The 22,801-nt window shown below is 57.4% G+C and overlaps 9 protein-coding genes across 10 annotated transcripts; 2 read left to right on the forward strand and 7 right to left on the reverse strand.

Annotated features, from left to right (window-relative positions):
* Window positions 1-636: 636 nt before the first annotated feature.
* On the reverse strand, window positions 637-2,595 carry IUM83_07754 (NRT1/ PTR FAMILY 8.3 protein; the record flags this gene model as incomplete). Its single annotated transcript, XM_067932076.1, has 1 exon — window positions 637-2,595. The coding sequence occupies one exon, from the start codon at window positions 2,593-2,595 to the stop codon at window positions 637-639; it is 1,959 nt and encodes a 652-aa protein (XP_067786310.1).
* Window positions 2,596-4,579: 1,984 nt separating this feature from the next.
* Window positions 4,580-6,106, forward strand: IUM83_07755 (uncharacterized protein; the record flags this gene model as incomplete). Its single annotated transcript, XM_067932077.1, has 1 exon — window positions 4,580-6,106. One exon carries the CDS (start codon window positions 4,580-4,582, stop codon window positions 6,104-6,106), a length of 1,527 nt encoding a protein of 508 aa, XP_067786309.1.
* A 2,444-nt stretch (window positions 6,107-8,550) lies between these two features.
* IUM83_07756 (Adaptin-like protein) lies at window positions 8,551-9,348 on the reverse strand (the record flags this gene model as incomplete). The annotated part of the gene is made up of 1 exon (XM_067932078.1): window positions 8,551-9,348. The coding sequence occupies one exon, from the start codon at window positions 9,346-9,348 to the stop codon at window positions 8,551-8,553; it is 798 nt and encodes a 265-aa protein (XP_067786453.1).
* A 297-nt stretch (window positions 9,349-9,645) lies between these two features.
* Window positions 9,646-10,935, reverse strand: IUM83_07757 (Bystin; the record flags this gene model as incomplete). Its single annotated transcript, XM_067932079.1, has 1 exon — window positions 9,646-10,935. One exon carries the CDS (start codon window positions 10,933-10,935, stop codon window positions 9,646-9,648), a length of 1,290 nt encoding a protein of 429 aa, XP_067786285.1.
* Window positions 10,936-11,115: 180 nt separating this feature from the next.
* Window positions 11,116-12,022, forward strand: IUM83_07758 (rho GDP-dissociation inhibitor; the record flags this gene model as incomplete). Its single annotated transcript, XM_067932080.1, has 4 exons — window positions 11,116-11,235; window positions 11,328-11,445; window positions 11,519-11,932; window positions 12,006-12,022. The coding sequence occupies 4 exons, from the start codon at window positions 11,116-11,118 to the stop codon at window positions 12,020-12,022; spliced, it is 669 nt and encodes a 222-aa protein (XP_067786308.1).
* A 102-nt stretch (window positions 12,023-12,124) lies between these two features.
* IUM83_07759 (Transmembrane protein) lies at window positions 12,125-14,536 on the reverse strand (the record flags this gene model as incomplete). 2 transcript variants are annotated; one of them, XM_067932081.1, is made up of 2 exons in its annotated part: window positions 12,125-12,989; window positions 13,317-14,536. In XM_067932081.1, 2 exons carry the CDS (start codon window positions 14,534-14,536, stop codon window positions 12,125-12,127), a joined length of 2,085 nt encoding a protein of 694 aa, XP_067786497.1. The 2 variants fall into 2 exon arrangements, with proteins under 2 accessions (XP_067786497.1, XP_067786496.1); XM_067932082.1 differs by lacking the exon at window positions 12,125-12,989 and having other exon boundaries at window positions 13,666-13,685; window positions 13,774-14,536.
* Window positions 14,537-14,750: 214 nt separating this feature from the next.
* Window positions 14,751-16,069, reverse strand: IUM83_07760 (Transmembrane protein; the record flags this gene model as incomplete). The annotated part of the gene is made up of 3 exons (XM_067932083.1): window positions 14,751-15,775; window positions 15,847-15,942; window positions 16,015-16,069. The coding sequence occupies 3 exons, from the start codon at window positions 16,067-16,069 to the stop codon at window positions 14,751-14,753; spliced, it is 1,176 nt and encodes a 391-aa protein (XP_067786273.1).
* A 384-nt stretch (window positions 16,070-16,453) lies between these two features.
* Window positions 16,454-19,238, reverse strand: IUM83_07761 (CMGC/SRPK protein kinase; the record flags this gene model as incomplete). Its single annotated transcript, XM_067932084.1, has 3 exons — window positions 16,454-17,316; window positions 17,401-19,089; window positions 19,199-19,238. 3 exons carry the CDS (start codon window positions 19,236-19,238, stop codon window positions 16,454-16,456), a joined length of 2,592 nt encoding a protein of 863 aa, XP_067786299.1.
* Window positions 19,239-20,164: 926 nt separating this feature from the next.
* IUM83_07762 (uncharacterized protein) lies at window positions 20,165-21,012 on the reverse strand (the record flags this gene model as incomplete). The annotated part of the gene is made up of 2 exons (XM_067932085.1): window positions 20,165-20,176; window positions 20,272-21,012. 2 exons carry the CDS (start codon window positions 21,010-21,012, stop codon window positions 20,165-20,167), a joined length of 753 nt encoding a protein of 250 aa, XP_067786469.1.
* Between the last annotated feature and the right edge of the window lie 1,789 nt (window positions 21,013-22,801).

Here is a 22,801-nt window from a genome sequence, read left to right on the forward strand (position 1 = left end):
CCGCGAGCTGATTCGAGTGCAGGTTCAGCTGCGACCGATAGAACGCCGGGCTTGAAATTCTCGAGCCCGAATAACTGTGCGCAAGGCGCATCAAGCACGAGTCGGAGGCCACCACAGACCACACCTGTTCACAAAGCAAGATGAAAGCCACATCTAGGTCGTGAGCAATTGCCGACTTCCCAAGCGGATTGATCGCTTAGGGATGCCTCACCGACAAATCTAGGTCAGTGCCGACAAGCACTTCCTCCGGAATCTCCTTGTACGCAAAAACTGTCTCGAGCTCCGCGACTGTGTTGCTTTGCCCCCAAGCTGCTCCATGATTGCCTGGCCCTCGTTTCTCTGGCGAAAGCGAGCTCAAGCGTATCCCATCGTGAGCTTTTCGCACGCGAGTCTTCTTGCTGGCCATGTGAAGACCGAGTGTTCCCGTTGAAGCGACACCTCCTAAATTTGAACGAAACCCATACAAACAAACAGGAATTTGCCACATCAACGACGTACCGGAGTTGTCATCAACACTATGCATCGCAAGCGTGCAAAAAATTGTGTATTCACCTACTAACCCCATAATAATCGTATCAACAGACCACCACTGCGCTTGCACACAACAAGCGCCTGGGTACACGGCAAATTGGGCCGCTACCCTCGGGACAAGGAAATGCTCTCGAACGACGAGTGCCGCTGGATGCTTGTGATGTCCACCCCATGGCTGTCGAACACGGCTCCATCGAGCAACTCGTCGTCAGCGTCGAAGCGCACCATTCCAAACTCCATCCACTTCATGACCGTCACGTAGGCGATAATGTTGATTAGACTGAGCGCGCCGAGCGTCCAGTACATGTACTCGAAATGTCCGTCGTTGAGATTGTCCGTGATGTAGTGCTCGAAGAGCAGCGTGAATGTTGACGTCAGATTACTTCCCATGGCAACCATGAACAGATTGATAGCCTGACATGTGCTCTTAAGATACACAGGCACCTCTGTGTAGAACAGCTCGTAGGCTGTCACGTTGATCAGGCATTCGGCCACAGCAATGAGCACATACATCGGGATTGCGTATGCCCAGTACGTGTGGTTCATCGGCTGGTTCGACCCATTGTTCGGAATGGTCTGCAGCGTGCCGTTTTCGTCCAGGTACACAATCTCGCCACTGTTTCGCCGGATGATCTCGAAGAACCCAGACCAGACCATCGTCAGCATCGCCACGATAAGCCCCGTCAGCACTTTACCGAAAGCACTTGGTGGTCGCCCGAAGATCCTTCCCCACAACGGGTACACGAAGCCGTCCAGCAGGGGAATCAGCAAGATGATCGTGAGCGGGTCGAAAATACCTAGACTAGCACCAGGAATCTGCATCGCGTCATAGTCGCTGATGTTGTCTGCGCCAACTCGCAGATCGCACTGTTGAGCGATGGACTGGAAGTTGGCGTCCAGTTGGTCGTACGCGCATTCCCACATAATCATGAACGACGCGAAGGGGAGCACCCGAATCACCATCTTGATCTCGTCCACAGTCTCGTCGTTAAACTTGCCACCGTTCGACGCCTTGGACTTGTCCATGTAGGCCGTGTTCATGCCGTAGCGGATCCACGCGTACATGCCGAAGGCGCAGCAGAGCACCACCAAGTACGACAAGTACTGGCCCACCGACAGCCAGTCCGACAAGAAGGACGCCAGCAAGTTCAGCGGGAAAGCCGCCCCGAACGCGATGAGGCCGTAGTACAGCATCCTGGCCTCGTAGCTGAAGGCGCAGTTGCCCAGCACAATGGTGCAGAGCTTGGTGAGCGCACTGTCCTGCGGTGCGAAGTGCACGTACCTGGGCGAGCCGAAGAGGAACAGCACGTAGGCAAAGACCATGACTGCCCCACATATCAAAAAGCAGGCGAAGTAGCCGTAGTCCTTCGTGATGGCGCCCGTGCCTTCCACGCACAGCACCGAGAGGTAGCCGTACGAGAAGATGGCGCCGAGGTTGATGACGATGTAAAAGTAGCTGAAGAAGTGCTCCTTCTGCGTGACCTCGTTGGGGTCGTTCGGGTCGAACTGGTCGGCGCCGAACGTGATGACGTTGGCCTTGATGGCGCCCGTGCCCACGGCCACGCCGCAGAACAGGCCGATGTGGCACAGCACGTTGGCGGCGATGTGGTTGTCGTGCTCGGGCTCCATGAGCTTCGGGTGCGCCGAGACCGTGAGCAGGAAGGCGCCGAGCGTGTACCAGACCCCGAAGACCCAGAGCGTGCGGAAGCGGCCCCACTTCTCGTCCGCCACGTAGCCGCCCAGCAGCGGCGACAGGTAGCAGATGGAGGTCCACGTGCTCTTGAGGGAGTTGGAGCCCACCTGCGACCAGCCGAGCTTGCCCATGAAGTTCTTGAGGCCCTGGTTGATGCCGTAGTAGCTCACGCGCTCGGCGAACTCGAGGATCAGGATGAAGCTGCACACGTGCAGCAGCACGTTCTGGAAGCGGCGGTTGCGCTGCTCCCACGGGCCCTCGATGAAGTACGAGGACGAGGCGCTGGGCGTGCTGCCCTGCTCGTCCAGGCTGGACGTGAGCGGCGAGCCCAGCGCCGACTTGGAGTGCGTCGAGGACTGCGAGTCCAGCATGCTGTGTCTTGAGGCGCCGCCCGCCTCGGCTCGGCTCGGCTCGACTCGGCTTGGCAGCTCAACGATGCAGCGCCTACCTACCTACAGGCTTGGTGGGGGACTGGGCCGCGGCAGTATGGGACTCTGAGGGAGAAGGAAGAGAGACGGACGTATAAAAGGGAGGGCAGAGGAGGCACCGCGCAGAGACCGGCCGCTGCCTAACAGGCTCCGCTGCCACTAAAGCCGAGTCGCGCTTGGACAGCTATTAACGGCGAGCGGAAGGAGGGGGGAAGCGATAAGATTGATAGTGTGTTGGCGTGTTCGGATATTAGGACTGCGCGGGGCAATTCATGTGAGTATGCATCCCGTTTTGGCGTTCGGATGTAGTAGGTATGAGAGGAGCGCCGTTTCGTCTGCACAGGTTCAACGTTTGCTTGTTGGGCGGCACGGCGATGAACAAGAGCACGTACGTCTCGCCGATACCAGTGCACTTGGGCTCCGCAGCTGTCATTTACTGTTGGCAGTGCGACCTGGAGGCCCACGCCATTATATATCTAGCTGAGAAATTGTGCGTCACAGCACAACTTGTGCCAACCGCTCTTGGAAATTTGCCTGGAGTGCTCTTCAACCGGTTGCCAGCAAGAGATGGAATCGATGCTGCGCTTTGTATGCCGCGAGCGGACAGAGACCGGGGACTCCTAAAACCGAACTGCGCTTGGACTGTATTTTGAACGGGGATGGGCGGGGCAGGCGCGTTTCATCCAATCATCGCTCATGTCAAACCAACAATCGGGGGCTCGGCCAGCGGCAGTCGCTCGCTGCTTGCTTCCAGCGTACAGTACCATCACACTCGGCGTTTTGTTGAGCGCGCCAGGGCGATATGGTCTGCGCCATCGCTTCCGGCGGCTGTTACGCCCGAGTTTGGCTGTTGTATTTCGCGCGATTTTCGCTATGAGCACCGCAGCCGCTGGCAAAGCACTTGGAATTCGTATGGAGCGCTGGTTAGGGGACGCGGTACCGTACGTTCGAGCAAATGCGGCGTGAGGGCTTTATCCAACACGCGCTCGCCCGTTGCCAACTTGAATGAGCTGCGGCACGCTTCGGGCAAGATAAGCCCTGCCGGCACCGGCAGCGCCAGGCTCCCCTACTGTAGCTTGCGGGCGACCGCAGCGCGGGCCACGGCAACGGATGAAGATGGAATGGCAAATCTCGCGTGCGCTCGCCGACCGCGGCTCGCCTTCCACGCCGTTAGCGGCTTGGTCCAAGTTGGACCGGAACGCGCTGGCCCCAACACCCATAAAGCAACACCACCAACGGGTGACGAGGTCATATTGCGCTTCTTGAGGTGCACACTTCCTGCTGCGGGGCTGGAATGCCACTGGCGAAGTGCCACGAGCTCTTTCTTCCTTCGAGCGCAGCTCCTTTCGTCCACCGAAGCGCGCGACCAGCGAGACGGCCAAGCCACCGGCTGATGTTGCTTTCAAGAACAATCGGCTATCGAGCTCCTGCCGCTTTCGCCAACTGCTGGCACCTGCCTGCTGGTGGAAGGCAAGTTGCCGCCGGAAAAACACTTGGGGCGGCTTTCCTTCGCGCGGTCTGTCGAGACCGACGTCGGAGCATTACTGCTGACCAGTGCCTGACGCCGTCTTATTCACTCTCGTAGCGCTTCGTCCCCCGACTCGCACCACGCTGCAGCAATGGAAAACACCTCGACCACACGACCCACTCAATTGAGTCGAGCGAAGAGGAACGCTGCGTCCACACAGCGCGCAAAGCTGAGCTGCAGACTGCCCATGATCACCGTCGCTGATGCAACTTACCGTACATTGCACTTTTTAGTCGATCGTCGCGTCGTGCTGCCACGTCGCCTGCCACGGGCAGCGCGTCAACGTCCACATTCGATAGAAACGTTTCTAACTAAGGCGTTTCTAAACAACGGTCTCATCTCATCTCAGCCTGCACTTCCAGCACCAAGCCAAGCCGAGGAGCTACCGACTACCTAACGATGGCGGATGCCGCGCCCAAGTGCCTCGTGAGCGAGGCCTTCACGGAGAGCGAGGCCGAGTCGGACGACGAGCAGCTGCTCACTGTCGTGACCATGGAGGACCTGGAGTCGCCGCCCGTCGACGTCGAGGCGCCGCGCTCGGCGCTGCAGACGACGCTGGGCGTCGCTTCGAGCGCCGCCAGCCTCGTGCTGTTCCCGTACGTGGTGGCGGGCAAGGCGGCGGTGCAGGCCACGAGCATGGCGGTCTCGGCGCCGCTGCACCTCACCAACCACGTGCGAGCCAGCCTCGCGCAGTCCTGGACGCGCACAGACCACGAGCAGGAGGCAGAAGCGGACGCAGACCTCTTCGGAGAGCGCACCAGCTCCACCAGCGACCTCAGCAGCAGCAGCAACGAGCAGGTGATGGAGCTGTTCCCAGCTGAAGATGAAGGCCATACAGCAGCAGAAGCAGACACAGCCGAGCAGGAGAGCGGCGTGGTGTCGCAGCTGCTGTTCCTGCCCGTGCGGCTGGTCCACAGCGGCGTATCCACGGCTGTGGCCATCCCCACGCGGGTGGCGACCTACAGCGGCCGCAAGATCTCTGGAGCCGTGTCGACGTCCCATGCACTGGCCACGTCGGCCGTGGTGGCGTCCACGGGGGTCGTGGCGAGAACGGGGATGCACATGGCCAGAGGCATCACGCACGGAGCGGTGTCCACTGCGTCGTTCACGGCGTCCACCATCTCGGGGGCGGTGGGGGCCTCGGTGAGGACGGTGAGCTACGTGATCCCGCCGTCGGTGTCGAACGCCGTGTGGAAGGGCATGGATGTCACCGGCAACGCGTCCGTGGGCGTGCTGTCGCATGCTATTGCAGTGCCGTCCTACCGGATGCTGAAGGCGTTGGTGCCCGCAGTGGAGCAGTGCTTCACTGAGGAAGATGCAGTGAATGAAACGCGCTCAGCTGTCAAGATGCTGGTGAAGTTGCTGGGCCCGCAGAATGCATTCTACCTGCTCAAGTGGATCTACGAGACAGTCAACAGTGAAGAAGCGCACGACGCGTTCTTGCTGTGCCGAGATGTCCTGCATGAATCGATGGATGGGGACAACTACCGCCACGCTGGAGCGTCAGTGGGTGCAGCTACGGGCATAACCAAGGTCGTGCACGTGATGAAGGAGGCGTACAGCGTGCTCCCGTCGTTCGACGAGCTGCGAGATGCCGCAGCACTTGTTGCAGACGTATCGGATGAGATGGTCGATGGGGTCTCGCACGTCATAACTGGGAAAGGAGATTCTCCTGCTGGAGATCGGGACGAGTCAGAAGAAGGAGATTGCAGCCCACGTTTTGAGCTTGTTGAAGACGGCGACGAGGTTTCGACGCGTAGCTCCGTGCTACTCGCGGACGCGACGTTCGAGCGCGAAGGGAGCAGCTCATCCTCGGACGAGGAGCTCAACCCCTTTCTCGAGTCACTGACGCGAGTTTGCGATAGCGAAGAGGCTGCTTCGCTCTTCAACGCGTTTGGAGATTTCCTGGACGTGCTTGTGGACTAACCTGCGAGGAGAAAAGAGATAGCACCTCCAACTGTAACAAGTTACAAGTATTTACTCTGTGGTCTAACTGCCGCGAGTTGTGGTCGGTCAAACCTTTTGGCCAGCGTTCAGTTCTCAATTCTCCCGCAAGACGAAGATGACAAATTGGACACAAACAGAGCAGGTTACACTGGTAGCTGCGTGCGAGCGTGCAGCATGCGCCCACCCAGGCGAGTCGTTAGTCTGTCCGTCTCCCCTGTTTCTCAATGCTGCGCGCGGGTATTTTGTGGAGTTCAGCGGCAGTGACAAGCGAACCAAAACAGCAACAACCCGCAAGTTGAAGCAACTAGCGCGGTCCTGTGCTCAGCATCACAAACGATCGCACAAGAGGGGTGCAAATGTCAGCAGGGACGTACAGGACGCGTGGTTGCACCTTGTTCAAGCACACTCAAGCTTACTGGAAGGACGTACCCCTGGAGGGCCTTGTCCAGCGCGGTTGAGTGGGGTTGTCTGGGCGCAAGAAGAGCTCGAGGTGCTTGCGCGTGCGTATGTGGACGTTAGCTTTGCTGTCGTCGATGAATTGGAGAGACGCCTTAGTACCGCTAGAAGGCTGTTCTGCAAGTATGTGGAGCTGGGAGGACATACGGAACGAACTCAAAGCGCGGTGTCAACAACCATAAGGAACATGCTCAGGGCATTGCTGTCAGTGAGGACTATCCCATGGTTGATGCTGATCCGCTTCCGACGGGAGCGAGCGTTGAAGGCGAAAGTAGTGCGCCAGTACGGGTGATGCAACATTTCGTCGAGATGGCATCGACCACTTTCGAGGAATTAAATGCCTTGACTATTGAGCTGAAGAACAAGCAAAGAAAAGTGTTGAGTACTGTGATGCCAGTGCGGCTGAAGACGGAGACGACATCAGCGCTCGCTTGGAGCGGCTTTTTCAAAAGCAAACCACGGATGCGAAGAAGCTCGCGAGTTTGGTGACCTCACAGATAGAAGAGGGTATGCAAATGCAGTAATTGTAGGCCGCGCGAAAGGAAAGGATTTTCCTCTTCCAAAGCCAAGCAGGTTCAGTTAGTGGTAACGTGACGAGTATAGCTAGCACGAAAGAGCTTTGCAATAAGGTAGTTTGGGATTTGTAACTGGGAAAGGTGTTCCGAGTTTTAGGGGGGGGGGGGGGGTGCGCATTTGCGACGAGATCCAACTGTGCCACTATCGCTATCGAAAGTCATTCCTCATTTCACGGAATTCGACCAAGAATGAAGTGGACGAAAGTGGAGAAATTGCAACTCGTCGCCGCCGCCCGGATGACTATGAAGCGTTTTCCCAATGAATCACTGTCACGGCCACGCGTAGTCACCAAGTACACACTACACTACAGTTTTTGCGAACTCGGCAACTTGTGCAGACGTCCAGTCGTGGATGTAGCGGCTCAACTAACGCTTCTGATTGATCGATTCAAGTTAGCTAAGTCATTTCTGCGCCGTGAAAATCATGGCACCATTCCGCGAAGTCTTGAACTGTTGACTTATCCTCACCAGCTAAACGGCTACCTCGATATGGATCTTTATAACGCATTAATGGAGCTGTCACTGGCGTACCCGGCAGCAGCACTTCAGCTGGAAGCGCCGACGATGAATGCTGAATTACTTCGACCAATGGTCACTACGTGTCCAAGCAGACAATATTTGAGGTGGGAATATTGGGAATTGGAGCTGCTTGCCGACGCTCTGCTACGTTCCCAAGAGTATGGACCCTTCAGTATGCAGGTATTCCTGAAGTTTCGGCTGCTGGGAGGAGATACACGACGCAGTCGCTCATCAGTGAAAACGACAACAAGATGTTTGCGGGACTCGTGGTTTTATATTTCCGAGCATTGTGTTGCTTGGAGGTCGTGGTTTGATCTGTCTCCCGGGCGGCGCCGGAAGCTTCAATGTGAATGTCGTGCTCAAGCTCGGAGCACTTTGAAACGAATGACCCCGAGTATTTGCAGCAAGTTAGCGGAAGTTCGAGAATGGGGAGGTCGTTTTGAGGCCACGGAAGATGAGGAATTGGAAGCAGGTCCAGAAATCCTTGGGCCGAATATGTCACCGCAGCCTTCTATTCGACAAGTTAACTGCGGTGCTCTGAACGCGAGTACTAGCGGTGGTCGAATTGGTAGTGGTCCAAATCCAATGCCTGTTTCTCTCGACAAAGCAGACTCATTTGTCCACAGGGTGATGAAGGCGTGGTGGGGTGCAGCTCTTCGAATCGGACGCCAAGAGCGAACTTGAACATGGAGGAGGGCTCGCAAGAAGTGAAACACTTCAGTTGCCGTCGTGTAGTTTGGTTTTTTGGTATTAACTTTTTTAATGAATACGTAGGAGCTTCGCACAAGTTCTTGTTTCTCTTGCGAGCTCTTCAGCGTCGTCATGGAACTCACCCCACGTCTCTCAGCACTCTCTATCCAGCTCTCTCCTCTTTTAAGCGGACGTGAAGTCCCCCCAGTCTTCATCCTCCACCGCAGTCGTCGGGTCCGCCACTGCCGGCGGTGGAGCAATGGCCGGAACCTTGACCGCCGACGACGGCGAGTCTCCGGGCGGTGGCGGGATGAGCGGCACCTTGGCGGGGCTCACTGCACCGCCGCCTCCACTGCTGCTCCGTCGACGGCGCGCAGCCGCTCGGTCGCCATCTTCCCCGCCGTTGGTCTTGAGGTTTATCCGGATCGTGGCGCCCTCAGGCAGACTCAGGTCGGGCTTCTTGGGCGACGATGCTGTCTGCTGCTGCTCGGCGGCCTCCACCTGCTCCACCTCGAGCTGGCGCAGCGCGTACTTGGCGTAGTCCTGCAGCGTGGCCTTGAAGTTGAAGGCCGCCGTGCGGTCCGGGAAGCCGATGCCCACGAAGGCGCGGCGGCCGCTCTGCTCGTCCTCCACGCGCAGCATGAAGTAGCGCGACGAGTCCACGCAGTCGTGCACGTACACGTCCAGCGCCAGCTCGCGTGTGATCTGCAGCGGGCACTGGGCGAAGAGCGTGGGGGTTGCAGTCGCTGCTGCCGTCTCGTCCTGGTCCTGCTCGGCTGCGGGCTCGAAGAGCTGCACGAAGCACGCGTCGCCGCGCTGCAGCACGCGCACGGAGCCCGTGAGGAACGGGTGCTCCGGGTCCCACGCGTCGGCGCGCGGCGCGAGGCTCGTCACCTGGCTGGCGGGCACCTGGTAGAACCACACGCCCTTCTCGCTGAAGAGCGCGCGCTCGAGCTCGAACGCGTCCGAGGAATGCGTCATGGTCTCCGCTACGAGAAGATTTCTGAACTGAGGAGGTCAACAAAGTGTACCTCTGATGTGAACTGTGTGAATAGCAAAGATGGAGCAGAAATGGATACTGATACAGATTGGTGATAAGACAGGGATGGTATAATTAGCTGTAGAAGACGAGATAAAAAGGGGATAGGATACTGACACAGTTTGTTGAGGACGACGTTGTACGACCAAATGTAACTTTATATAGGCGGCTTTGGTGCTGCTGCGACCTACTGTGCCTGATGCACCCCACTTGCACCGTCAGCCTTGCTGTGTGTCTATCTACATCTCATTGTAGAGCTCGCGGCGGATCTCCGGCGTGATCTGGTGGTGGAAGTGCTGCTTGAGCAGCGGCTTCATGGCCTCCTTGTACTGCTTGGGGATGTCGTTCTTGTAGCGCTGCGCGAAAACCAGCAGCGACTGGTGCCACAGCACGGGCAGCTTGCGCGAGTCCGACGTGAAGCGCAGGAAGTGCTGGCTCAGCTCCGAGATCACGCGCGTGGGCAGACTGTACTTCTTGTTGAGCAGCACGCGGATGAACATGCTGTTGCCGCCCGAGTACTCCATGGACGACAGCTTCATGAGCGTGGCGGCCGAGTGGATCACGGGCACCGACACCTTGGACAGCACGCTGCCGATGATGGCCGCCTCGCGCAGCGTGCAGTTCCTGCTCTCGCAGAGCGGGATGATGATGCCCTTGAAGAACGCCTGCGGCTTGTACAGCGCCTTCTTGAGCGCCATGTACAGGTGGAAGTTGAGGCGCTTGTTCTCGTGGATGTCCTGCCGCACGTGCTCCAGCAGGAAGATGTTGAAGAACCGCTGCGCCATCTTGGGGTTCAGGTTGGACGCGAACAAGCGCGTGGCGGCGCGCATGGCGTGCGGCGACCACTTCTCGGGGCTCGTGAGCCACAGGATGTCCTCCCAGTAGCTCAGGCTCGGGATGACCTTGAAGGCCTTGGGCAGCTTGCCGGACGTGTACCGCTGCAGGATCTTGCCCACGCCCGTGTACACCTCGACGATCTTGGGGTCGAACTTGCTGTTCTGCGGGGCCTGGCTGTCGTCGTCCATCTCGCCGCGCTCGCGGGCCTCCTTCTCGAAGATCTTGTCCATGATGATGTCGGCCAGGTTGCGGCGCTCGGGCGCGCCGATCATGAAGTTGGCCAGCGCCTCCTCGTCGTCCTCGCAGATCTCCACCTCCTCCACGTAGCCGTCGTTGATGCGCACGAGGTCCTGGCCGTCGTACTCGTCGGCGTCCTCCATGTCGTCGTCGGCGTCCGACTCGGCGTCCGACTCGTCGCTGCTGTCGGGCGCCTGGGCCTGTGGCTTGACAGCCTGGTGGTTCTTGCTCTTGCTGTGACGTGCCTGCTCCTCCGCCTGCTGCTCGCGGGCGAGCGCCAGCGTGCGGCGGCTCAGCTTCTCGGGCACCACGTCCTCAGCCATGTCGTCGTCCGAGTCGGCGGCGCGGCGTGCGCCCTTCTTGCCGCTCTGGTCGTACCACGGCTTGTTGTCGAAGGCCAGCTGCTTCTCCAGCGGGCACGCGCGCTTGGGCTTCCCCTTCTCGGCCTTGGGCATCGTGGCTTAATTAACGGAGCTCTTGGCGTTCTGGGCGATGATAAATGGCTGCGCGCTGCGTCCACTGTGACCACCAACGTCAGTTCGGCGATAATTGGTGTGGTGCACACAAGTATGTACGAAAAAACATGTAGCCATGTGTAGTTTGTTGACGGCTGTGAAAGATCGCTACACTACAGCATGGAGAAGACGCTGGACGGTGGAGCGGCCATTGCGGCTCATAGAGAGGATGGCGCCACGACGACCAGTGCAATTAGCAGTCGAGACAGCGAGGATGGCATGGAGCCGTCGGACTACCGCGTACGCGCCCCGCGTCGTGATGAAAAGTATCGACGAAGTTGTTGACAGAAGTGTGATTCATGGAAATGTCTCTTTGTTGTTGTGGCCGATAGATGAGCAGCCAAGCCATCAAGTCGGTGGACGAGTTGCTAGCTAAAGACGCAGAGGACGAGAGTCTGAGGAGGTACAAGGAGCAGCTCCTGGGGGCTGCAGCCCATGGAGATCGAGGAGGTCTGCTACTTCTGCGGTGTTGGCTGCTGGAGAGCTGTCGTACTGAGTATTTGGTGGTCTTTTCTGGCTGTAGACACGACGGATACGCGGCGCGTGGTGGTAGAGGAGTTCAAGGTGGAGTTCGAGGACGGGAGGGAGGATATTGTGTACAATCTGGACACATTGGGGGGCGTGGAGCACATGCGCACAACGCCCTTTATCATTGAAGAAGGCTCTCGGTACCGGTTCGTCATCTCCTTCCGCGTGAACCAGGCCATTGTGAGTGGCCTGCGCTTCCGCAACAAGGTGAAGAAGACGGTGCTGGCCACGCGCGACGAGATTGTGCTGGGCTCGTACGCTCCGCGGTCCGAGAACTACGTGTTTGTGTTCCCACGTCACGACTGGATGGAGGCTCCGTCGGGGCTCTTTTACCGTGGGAAATACATGGGCAGGTTCATATTCGACGACGACGATCATGTTGAGCATCTCAAGTTGTTCTACACTTTCGGTACGTTGGTGAGGTAGCAATTGTTTGACCACCAACCTCATTTATACTTGTAAATGTTGCGAATATCCTGCAGAGATCAAAAGAGGGTAGCTGTGAATGAACTGAGATCGGAGCGAGCGTGTTGATCAAACTATTGTTTACTTCGCTTGATTAAGCGCGGTTGTTTTCTTCTTTTCCGATGAGGAAGAGACTTTACTGCTTGAGCTTCAGCTCCTCCATGAAGCGTTTCTGCTGATCGATCATGTACGTGATCTCCATAATGTCGTTGGCTTCAGCAGGGTTGGTTGGCGGTGTGCGGAGGTTATGCATCGCGGCGCCCCCCATGTGCAGTGGGATCAACTCAGTATCCATGTGCTTGGCCAACTCAGCAGTGCAGTCGTGCATCAGGGAAACCTTGCCGCGCAGGCGCACAGGTAAGAACGGCCACAGCCACGACGTGATGTACTTCAAGAATCGCGTCAACGGGCCTGCGTGAACGAGGCCAATACGATCTGGGAAATTGGTGACGCACACGTCGAGCAGCCCACGCATGAGTCGCAGATCGACTTGCTTCATACCCAACCCTGCTGAGTCGGTCACGATCGTATACGTGGTAACTCCAGGAGGCATAAAGCGCCGACAGCCAAGTTCCAACAGGTACACGTGCGCGCGAACCTCTATATCGCGCCGACTTGCCATCGCATTCCAGTCTTTCAGCTTAGCCCGAACCCAGAGGATCGGGCGGTTCTGGAAGTCATAGCCATACCAGTACATGTTGCCCGACACAAGCTGCGCTTTCACGTCGTCCCAGGTGATAGTCTCGACTTCATAGATACGCCGCCACTCCACGATGTGCGCCATTTTCGTCACCGCGTATGCAAAAGCTCGGTTCTTCACGCGCAGAACGCTGAAGAGGTATTCGTCTGAGAACACATGCGTCACCTCGACAGGAACGCTGGCAGCTTGCGCGATTGCCAGCCGAAACGAGTGCACCTCGGCTTCTTCAGCACGCGTCAGCACGATCACAGCTCGATCCATGGACTCCCGCCGCATTATCGCCACTGCCGCTGACCCTCTTCTATTCGTGGAAGAACTCATACCGGTATGCAACGCGGACACGATTTGACTGGAATTTTCCAAAGTATCCCAAGGCGACAGATGTGATTGTGGATGGTAGGACGGCCTCAATCCGTGATCTGTGCCTTCAGAAGTTGCGTTGAGTTCATCTTTCCGTGGCTGGAAATTAATAGACAGCGTGGCGGTACCGCCACTCAGCGTCAGCCACAACAGCAGGCCTGTCACAAGACTGAGTTTCAACGGACCGGGTAACAGCACTGTCGTCATAAGCGCGTCAAGCAGCACCAATACGCAGCAGCAACAGAATAAGTTAAACAGACGTGAATACCTCCCTTTCAGCCTCTGGATCTGATCTTCTAGACGGCGCCGTTCCATAATCAATCGTGCGGTTCGCTCATAAGAGACGATGGCACGACGCTTCTCGTCGCTGGCATCACCGCTGGCATTGCCCGCAGTTTCATCGCAAACCTTCTTGTATCTGGCCGAACTATTCATCTGGAACGAAGTTCCGTTTTCGTCTCCGCTAGAGAAGCATTCAACAATCAGTTCGTGATGCAGCAGCTCGTTCGCTAGCGCCATTGCCGTTGGGACGCTGTACGCCCCAAACCGCAGCAGTGCTTGAACGCCGTCTGTCCCAGACACACCATCTTCTCCATCTTCTTGTCGATCAAACTGCGCTAGAAGACCCTGAAACTCGCTATCGTGCAGCCACAGCAAGTGCCCTCGGCAACGCGCACTACCGCTCCATTTACCCTCATCCTCCGAATCCCGGGTACTATCCATACCCAGCATTTGAGCGTCCTTCACCAAGCGGTGGTCGCTATTCACACGGTACACTCTGTCCCCTCGGTACACAAAGCTGCAGGAACAGCAGAACGGCAGCAGCACGTCGTCCTCCACGAGCTTCCTCGCCAGCACGGACGCTTCGCTCTCCGTGAAGTCCGCAGCACTGCCATCTCCGAGCAGAATGTCCTCCACGTCACAGCCTCTCACCACGGCGGCGTCCGCGCCGCTCTCGGTCGCCGCCACCAGCATTTCCACCGCCTGCTGCATATCCAGCAGCGTCAGTGACCGGGCACTAGCCCCCACCCCATCTCCAACGTCCTCTGCATCCACCAGCGACGCGTCTCCGTGCCAGCTGCTACTGATGTTCGCTCTGCTGCGAGCACTGGCGAACAGGTCGATCCACATGTGCTTCTTGCCCCTGGTGGTGGCGTCCACGAGGAACTCGCGGCCTGAGCGCAGGTCCTGCAGCCGCACCGAGTGCAAATGGGCCGAGGACACCACGATGCCCTCGCAGCTCAGCGAGCCGTCGAGCGGCAGCGTCTCGGCGGGCGGCGGCTTGCTGCGCTGCCTGGTCAGCGGCTTGGGCTTGGCGCTCTGCTTGATTCTGGGCTTGGCCTTCTTGCCGCGGCCGCCGATTGCAGCGGCTGCGGCCTGCCACGCCGACGGCGGCGCCTGCAGCACCACCGCATCCTTTTCTAGCAGAGCCACGCGCTCTCGCCACACGTAATGCGCGTCCCGCAGCAGCACGCGGCCGATGTCCATCCTGATGAGACCGATAGCTGCTCGTTATGTCGTGGGTTTGTACCACACGTCACTGGGCGGTGATTGGATGAAACTAAGTGATAGTGAGCATGGCTACATCTGAAGTTGCAGTGACCACTGCAACTTGACCAGGGTTGCATTTTTTTTAAGTAATTAAAGCAATTAGTTATCGGATGAGGATGTGTGTTGTTGTCGCTTGGTGGTGCGTTGATGATCAGCGGTGGCTGTCGACGGGGGAGTTTGAGATTGCGGATGGGAGTTCTGCGGGGCGAGAGGTGGACGGCTTCTTGGGTCGGATAACGCGCGCTTGGGGCGGGATGACGTTGAACGGGCCGCGGGCGGGGGCCCGCTCCTTGGGCATGAGGCTCATCTTGATGTCCTGGATCTTCTTGGTGGCCTCTGCGACTTGCTTCGACTCGAGGACGGACTGGACGTTGCGGTTGCGTTGCAGCAGTCGCTTCGAGTCCAGGTTGCGCTGCTTCAGGTGCTCTTTGCGGCGGCCGTCGATGCGTTTCAAGAGTGCTGCTAACTCCGCTTGCTGCTGTTGACGCAGCTTAGCTTCTTTGCGCGCGAATACAGCGCGAAGCTCCTCGCTCATTTTGGCGCGTTCATCAGCCTCGACTTCGTCTGCAATCTGCTTGATCTTTTGGGCCTCGGCGTAACTCTTCTGTTGTGCCAAACGATGCTGTCTACGGCGCCACTCGATGAGCTCCTTAGAAAACTTGGGTGGACGCTCCAGAATTTCCTGTTGCAGCTTATCTTGGAATGCTGCGAGGTCCGTCGCGTGTTTTTCAGTCATTTGCTTCACGTATGCCTGCGCCATGCGGTCGTACTCCTCCATATACTGATCCCACGCCTGGTTGAAGTCGTTAAACTGCATGTTATGCGCGATTTGGACGTCCTGACGTTCAGCGATCTGACGGGCCTTCAGCGACTTCGACTGCCTCTTGAATTCCTGTCGACGAAGTGCTGTCAATTGCGAGTCCGCTCGCTGGGCCTCCAAATAGTTGCCATCTTCCTCGCACTTGAGCCGGTACTCCTCCAAAATCGCAATGAACTCCATAACCTTCGGGTCCGGGCCGGGTCGTAGACGATCGCCACCAACTCCTGTGCCACCGCCTGCAAGTTCCTGTTCTTGCTCTTGCTGTCTTAGTACGTGATTTTGAATGAGCGACAAAAAGTCTTCGAAGCTGATGGCGCCGCTTTCACCCGCACAGTCATCCAGCTCGTTCAGAAGCTCTGCAAGTAGGAACATAAATGTCAGTCAGTCACTCCAAGCACAATACCAAATTCAGCAGTCTGGACCTGACCTTCTGACGCATCACGACCTAACTTATCTAAGATTTCAGGAATGTGCTCCGTGGGGATACAGCCCGATCCATCTTCGTCGTACACATTGAATACGGCTACACCATCAGCACATTGAACGTCAGCACCTACGACCAGCAGTACAGCAACCGATGAAAGAACAACCAGACCTCGAAGAGCGCCGATCTCCTCGGCTGAGAGGTCAACTGGACTCTCGTCGGACATGACGAGGTGAAGGCTAGACAGTAAGCAAGACGCAGCAGCGCAGTTGATGGCGTCTTGTCAGCTCCAGGGCGTACACGACTTGAAGTGCCTTCGAGTTCTGCAGGACCTGGCTTATCTTGATTCATCTTGTCGGCAAGCTCGCTATTCTTGTCCTGCCTTTGACGTCACAGCAGCTTTAGCTGGCACGTCTGCCTCGCTCACGGTCAGTTTGATCCTCAAAATACCATGCAGTCCTCATCCACCCCATTTGTTCGCTCATCAAATTCAAATAGTCAGCCATTCGGTCCACAATGCCCCATAGAGTGATTTCATTCTCCACACGAGCATCGCCAAGGCAGCTCCTGTCGCTGCCACGCTCCGGTTCCCTCTATCTACACAGCTACCCTACTTGCGGTCCTCCTTGCTGCCAGCGAATCCCTCCTCCGCAACATCATCTACGTGGGCAAGCCACGGGTGCGCGAGACATTCTTCCGCTGTAGCACGTTTCGTCGGATCGTACCGCAGCATCGGACCCAAAAACGAGGCAAGGCATTCAGCATCGTGGCGCGAGAAGTGATACTTCTCGATAAGCACTTGTTGCAGGCTCCAGAACTTGAGGCTGCGAATGCGCTTCAAATCGCCCTTGCGATTGAAAAACTCACGCAATCCGCGCTGGGACCCAGTGAACGACTTGGGCATGCGGCCTAGCAGCTCAATCATCTGAGCCAAGTGATCCTCGTCGCGGTTGAAATTGCGTCCAGTCTTGGGGTCGAAAAGGAGGTCTCCCGTCAGAAGCTCGAACACAAAGCATGCCATGGACCAAATATCTGCCGACGTGTCGTAACGTTTGCCCAAGATTACCTCGGGACACCGATACTGGCGTGTCTGGATGTCATTTGTGAAGTGCTTTGTAGTCCAGCACGCGTTACCCAGGTCACATATTTTCGCGTTAAGCTTCATGAGATCGAACATCTCGCTGTTGGCAAGTTGATTGAAGCGTGCAGCCCAGCGACCAAGTCGTTCTTGAAGCGGCTTTACCTCCAGACTGTTCTTGTCCACAGATCCAGCCAGCGGCAGGAGATTGATTCCCTGAATTACGACGTCCAGCACGCCATCGTCAGTGTTGGCACTCTTGGTCTTGGCCTTTGCTGCGGTCTTAATATCTTCGTTGCTTGGTGGTGTCGGAAGAAAGAAACCGGGAAGAGCTAAACCAGAAGATGTAGAAAGGTTTAAGAATTGGAGACCCTCGACACGACTTTCCAAGTAGCCTATAGTGTAAATGGAACAACATAGTAGCAAAAACATGTTAGTAGGCAACAAGAGGAGCATGAGAGGTGAACACAATTACGAACCTAAGACAGCGTGCGTATATCTTGCATCAAACTCCAATCTCCACAGTCGGTACTTTGTTGCGGGCGAATCAACAACCTTTTTAGGTGCAGAGCCCTTCTGCAACCCGGAGACCTGCTCTTCAATCGAGTTTACCACGTCCTCGTCGACTTGGTCAAGATACCTCAGCACGAACGAAGTTTCCACAGCTTTGTCTTCGCTTTCATCATCGTGATTGTTCGTCGTTTCAGCAGGCGAATGTGTCGACTTCGTTGACACACACAACGTAAATTCGCGCTCTTTCCGCTTAGAACCAGCAACGCGTCCCTCTGGGAGCAGCAGCATCACTCGCGCCGCAAACTCGGGGGGCAAGTGCACCCAGTCTTTATCTTCTTCATCGCCAACCTGTCCAACCTGGTGGTACCATTTCCGCTCCGACGACACATCTGAATCCTCTTCACCTGCAACATTATTTTGCCCGCAGAAATTCGCCTGAAAGGCGTGGTCAGTTGCCCCCTTGTGATCTGCGCCATTTGATACCGTGAGTTGTGACAAGCTATTGCTCAACTTGTCAACAGCCTGAGAGTCGTTGCTTGTGACCATAGGACGTGCTGTGCTGTCTAGCTTGCCATTTCCAATTCCAAGGTCCACAGAAGCTTCCCGGTCTGCTTGCTTCCTTTGCTTTTGTCGCTTCTTTTTCAGTCTGTTTTTCAGACGCTTTTTCTCTTCCTTCGACATTTCAGTTCCATCCGCAGCCGAATTGGCTGTGCCAATCTGAGCATTGGTACTCGCTTTGCCCCCACTCTTAGGCGTCTTCGCCCCCTTTTGCCGCCGTGCAAGACGCATGGCACGAAACTCTTCCCACTGCGTCTTGCGAATCTTTGGAAGCTGCGGGATGTGATGTGAGAGCAGTACATTCTCAGGTTTCAGATCCGTGTGGATGATCTGGCACTTGTCGTGCAGGAAGGCCAGTCCTTCCATCATATCCCTCGTCAGACGCTGCACGAGTTGCATGGGCACTCCCCGGTAGTTGTAGTACTTGATCAGCGTGAGCAGATTATCTCCCATCATTTCGAACACCATGCACACGTGGACGCCGTTGGGTCCCTTGTGTTCGAACGAGTCCACGAGCCGAACCACCTTGATCGCCTCCTGCTGCTCCATCGATTTGTACTCTGACCGCGCCGCATGCACCGTGCACTCCAGCAACTCAATCTCGTCTTTGGCAGCCTCCGTGTAGTGGCGAGCGCTCTTCTGGACCTTCATGGCCACCATGGCGCCCGTCTGTCGGTCCAGACACTTCCATACCGTGGAGAAGTGGCCCCAGCCGAGCTTCTCCAGCACCTCAAACCTGGAATTGTACACCTCACCGACCTGCACGCGGTGGTAGCCGCCGGGTTTGTAGCTGCTCTCGCCCTCCTCCTCGCTCTCGGACGAGTAGTCGTCCTCCTCGTAGTCCTCCTCCCCTTCCTCCTCGCTGCTGCATCTCTGGCTGCTGCTGCCGCTGAGTGGCGAGAAGGAGCGACGCGCCGTCGACGTGGAGCCTTCCACGCTGCAGGACGACGCGGACTCGGCGTCCTCCAGGGCTTCAGGGCTGGACGACAGTGTCGCCACGGGGGCAGCGCCTGCAGCAGGCGCTGGGGCAGCTCCGCGGCCTTTTTTCTTGCGGTTGCGGGTCTTCTTGGCGGCTGGCGGAGGCCCCTTCGTAGCCGCTGAAGCAGTGGAAATAAAGTTATAAAGGCGATGAGTGAACGGGTTGTGTGGACTGTGGGTGCGTGATAGAGATATGAATAGAGACACAAGATGAAGGTCTCCACGTACAGCTGGAGGCGGCGGCGGTGCGCGCGGCGGGGGCGTCCATGGAGCTGCGAGAAGAGCGGGCACGAGGAGCTGCTCGCCTGCTTGGTGGTGGTGCGTACGTGGACTGGTTCAGTGAACTGCCAGCGCCCGCATTGGCGGAAAACAGCCGTGATTTCCACCAATTGGGTGGTACTTCAACATTTTTGATGCGCACCACACAATTGTTACACAAAGAAGGTGTTGAAATTCACTGACGACGGACTTGACAACGCATGCTGAATTTACTGTAAAGAAAAATCCCATTGAAATAATTTACTTAACGTCAAGAAAGTGAGGAGCTGTCGACTAGCTCACCGTCGGCGACAGGGTTTCACCACTTTCGTATAGCATCTCTTTTGCCGCTTGACACAACAAGTTACAGCGTTCTAGCTGTCAATGCCGAGGTGCTTGAGGTACTTGAAGCGGAGATCGTGGGACGAGCGCGCTCGGGGCGACACCAGCACCTGCTTCTGCGACAACGTAAGTGTCGGCACGGACGACGACATGGAGCTGGAGCTGCGACTGAGCGGCGGCGAGAGGCTGCGGCGGGCTGCTTCGGCCTCGGCCGCCGACTCGGCGGCCTTCCTCTGCTGGGCCTCGATGGTACGCTGCCGTGCCTCCTCGCGCGCCATGCCCTCGTTCTCCAGATACTCGTTCTCCAGCTGAGCCTCGTACTCGCGCTCCATCTCCTCGTAAACGGCGTCCAGGTTGCGCTCTACCATTGCAACGAACTCGGAGCGTGTATGCCACATGCAATCGCGTTGTCGCTTTGAGTAGTCGCGGTGCAGCGGGATGTAGAACAGTTCGGCCTCTTCGTTGAAGCGCACCCCCTTCTTCAGCGTGGGGGGATCGACGGCGGAAGACGAGCTTGCTGATGTTCGAGAAAGCGACGACCGGAGCTGCCTTGCGCTGGTAGAACGACCCTTGTCTTTCCGCGATGCTGAAGACTTATCCTCGCCGCTGACAGCCGTGATGGGCGCGTACCAGCTCGTGATAAACCGGAGGAAGCCCTTGGCACCATTGTCATCTTTCGAGTCGGCGTCATTTAGCCGCACCTTGAGGCCTTCGCGCCGCTCCTTCTTGCGGCCAGTGCTCTTCTCCAGGTCGCTCCGTGAAAGACTAAAGCCCAGTTGGCTCCAGTATTGTCTTCGAATAGCTGCCGAATCTTTTCGAAGCAAAGGGACGGCTGGCGTGGGAACGGTGTCGTTGGAAGGTCCTACCGCAGCAGGTTGCAGCGCCGACGTGTGTCTCCTCTCTCTAGCACTGCTGGGGCGATGCCGACTGCCTGCAGAGGCACTTGTAACCGAAGAATCGAGTGTGCAGAGCGTCGGCGAGCTGCCGCTGCGTCGAGTGCGCACCATGATCGGGCTGGGCGTCGAGGGCAGGCTCTCCGCATCACGACTGGCGCCATTGAGCGGCGCGTTCTTGCCGTTGGACTTGTTCTTGAGGTTGCGGCGCGAGCGTCGCCTGCGCTTCTCGTCCTCGACGGCGAGGTCGTCCACGGGGCACACCTGCAGTCTCGAGGGCATGGGCTTGACGAGGAAGTGACTGGCTGGGTTCTGCTGGTCGTCCTCGTCGTCGTCCCCCTCTTCGGCGTCGTCTTCTTCCTCCTCCTCCTCCTCCTCGGACGACGACAGCACGTGCGCGCCGTAGTCGTCGTCCAGTGCGTCGGCGCTCGAGTCCGAGCTGGAGCAGGAACTGCAGCGGTCGCTGCTGCTCATGGTGGTGTCGCTCACGATGCTGGCCTCGATGGGCGTGGCGGGCGATCCGCTGCTGCGCTTCTCCACGACGGCCATGTCCTCAATGGCTGACAACGCGACTGTCGTCAGCGCCGCCGGAGCAGCAGCGCTCGCGCTTGCGCTTGCACCTGCACTTGGCGCGGATGTGCTGTCTCGCATCCGGATACTTTCCTATTGAGGTGTGCTGGAAACGGCCGACTTAGAGGCGAGTGCGCGGCTGTTTAATCGAATTGCAGCGCTTCAGCCTCGCTCGTCTGAGGAAGCTCTGGTCTCTCTTGCTCTCTTACCGGCAACGAGGCGATTGCGCGAATGAGCATAAGGGCGACGGGTTTTGCTTGGTGGGACTGTCGATGAGTTTTTCTTCTTGGAGGGACTGGCTATGCAAAAAGGACGAGTATACGCTGGTATACTTCCTTAGTGTTCCGCACACCGTGGTGTGTGCCGTACACCGTTTCGCCATGCCCGCTGGCACAAGCTTTTCAGCTCACTGCTCTCAGGCCGGAGATGGATATCCTGCCGCCTATGTCCCCGACAGACGGCGGCGAGGACCGGGTGATCGCGCAGAGCGCGCAAATCTTCAAGGAGAGTTGCCTGCTTGGCAAGCATCGAGTGCTGCGTACTTATGTATGAGTGTGTGCGCGCCGGTTGCGTCCGGATAACCGGGAACCTGATCAGAGTATCGCAGAGCTGTGATCTTTCGGCGAATTTTCACTTGGCTTTTGTATGACTGCTGGATGTTTGAGGTGCAACACTCCCGGCTAGGTGCGATCACGCTTGAGTCATACTCAATTCCGAATCGTCGCCCTCACTCCACCGGAACCGCGCGCCCAACACCGGCAGCCCAGCCGCATGGTGCTCGGGATCGTGGCATTCCGCGCCGCCGCAGATCCTCGGCCAGCCTGCGCTGGCAGCAGGTGGACGTGCGGGCTGATTTTCAGGCTGCTGGCTGTTCTCTCCCACTGCGCAGTCCATCATCGCCCTCGTTTCTGGCTTGAAATGGCTCCGTGAAGCGTCGTAGTCTACGACTCGTAGATGCTCTCTCGCAGAGGCGGGATGGCTACGTTCACGTTCCCGCTGCTGCTTCCTTTGGACCGCGGGGCCCACGGTCAGAATTGCATGCACAGCTCAATGCTTAGCTGTTTTCCTCCTTTTTCGGGGCAAAACCCGCTGCACTATGGCTCTGGATCTCTGGATCGGGCTGAGCAACGGCATTTGTGCTCAGGTTCCGAAAAATAAAGCAGGTTGGGTGATGAAGCGCCGGTCATGTCCGGCTCGCGCGTTGTGATTGGCTGCGGCAGGGCGTCACACTTCAACATGATCTGTTCGTCACGGGCGCTGTAGTTGCCGCAGCATAGTCCACTGCAGCAGCTTCCGCCATTGGCGATCGCGCCGCATAGGCCTCAAGCCTTGATGCCCAAACTGCGGCGCGCTGACCGGCAACAGATCTGCGTTGCGGACTAGAGAAATGCTGCACGAGAGCCTCTTATCTTAAAAAAAGGAGTGGGCATTGATGGCAACTGCGCTCGAGTCGGCCACGGCCAATTACCTGTGTGCTCCGAGTGCTGTCAGCTTTTGCATGCGGGTCGCGAGGGATCTCGGCGCGTCGAGGGTGGTCCTCCAGTCGGTGCGTACAACACTTTGCTGCCAGCCGTTCATGTACTATTGCCATGCAGTTGCAGGGATCATGGCATGTTACGGGAGACTTTGCTAACCTAGCGTCAGCTTTTGAATCTAGCCAGCTCAACGTGAACTAGCGCAATCCTGCATGTCGATATGCATTCGTTCCAACGACCAGCACGTTCATAATGAGCTGGAATCGGTCGGCCGTGCCACGCCCTCAGGACCA

This window comes from Phytophthora cinnamomi, assembly GCF_018691715.1.
Source record: "Phytophthora cinnamomi strain GKB4 chromosome Unknown Contig68, whole genome shotgun sequence".
NCBI classification, from domain to species: Eukaryota; Oomycota; class Peronosporomycetes; order Peronosporales; family Peronosporaceae; genus Phytophthora; species Phytophthora cinnamomi.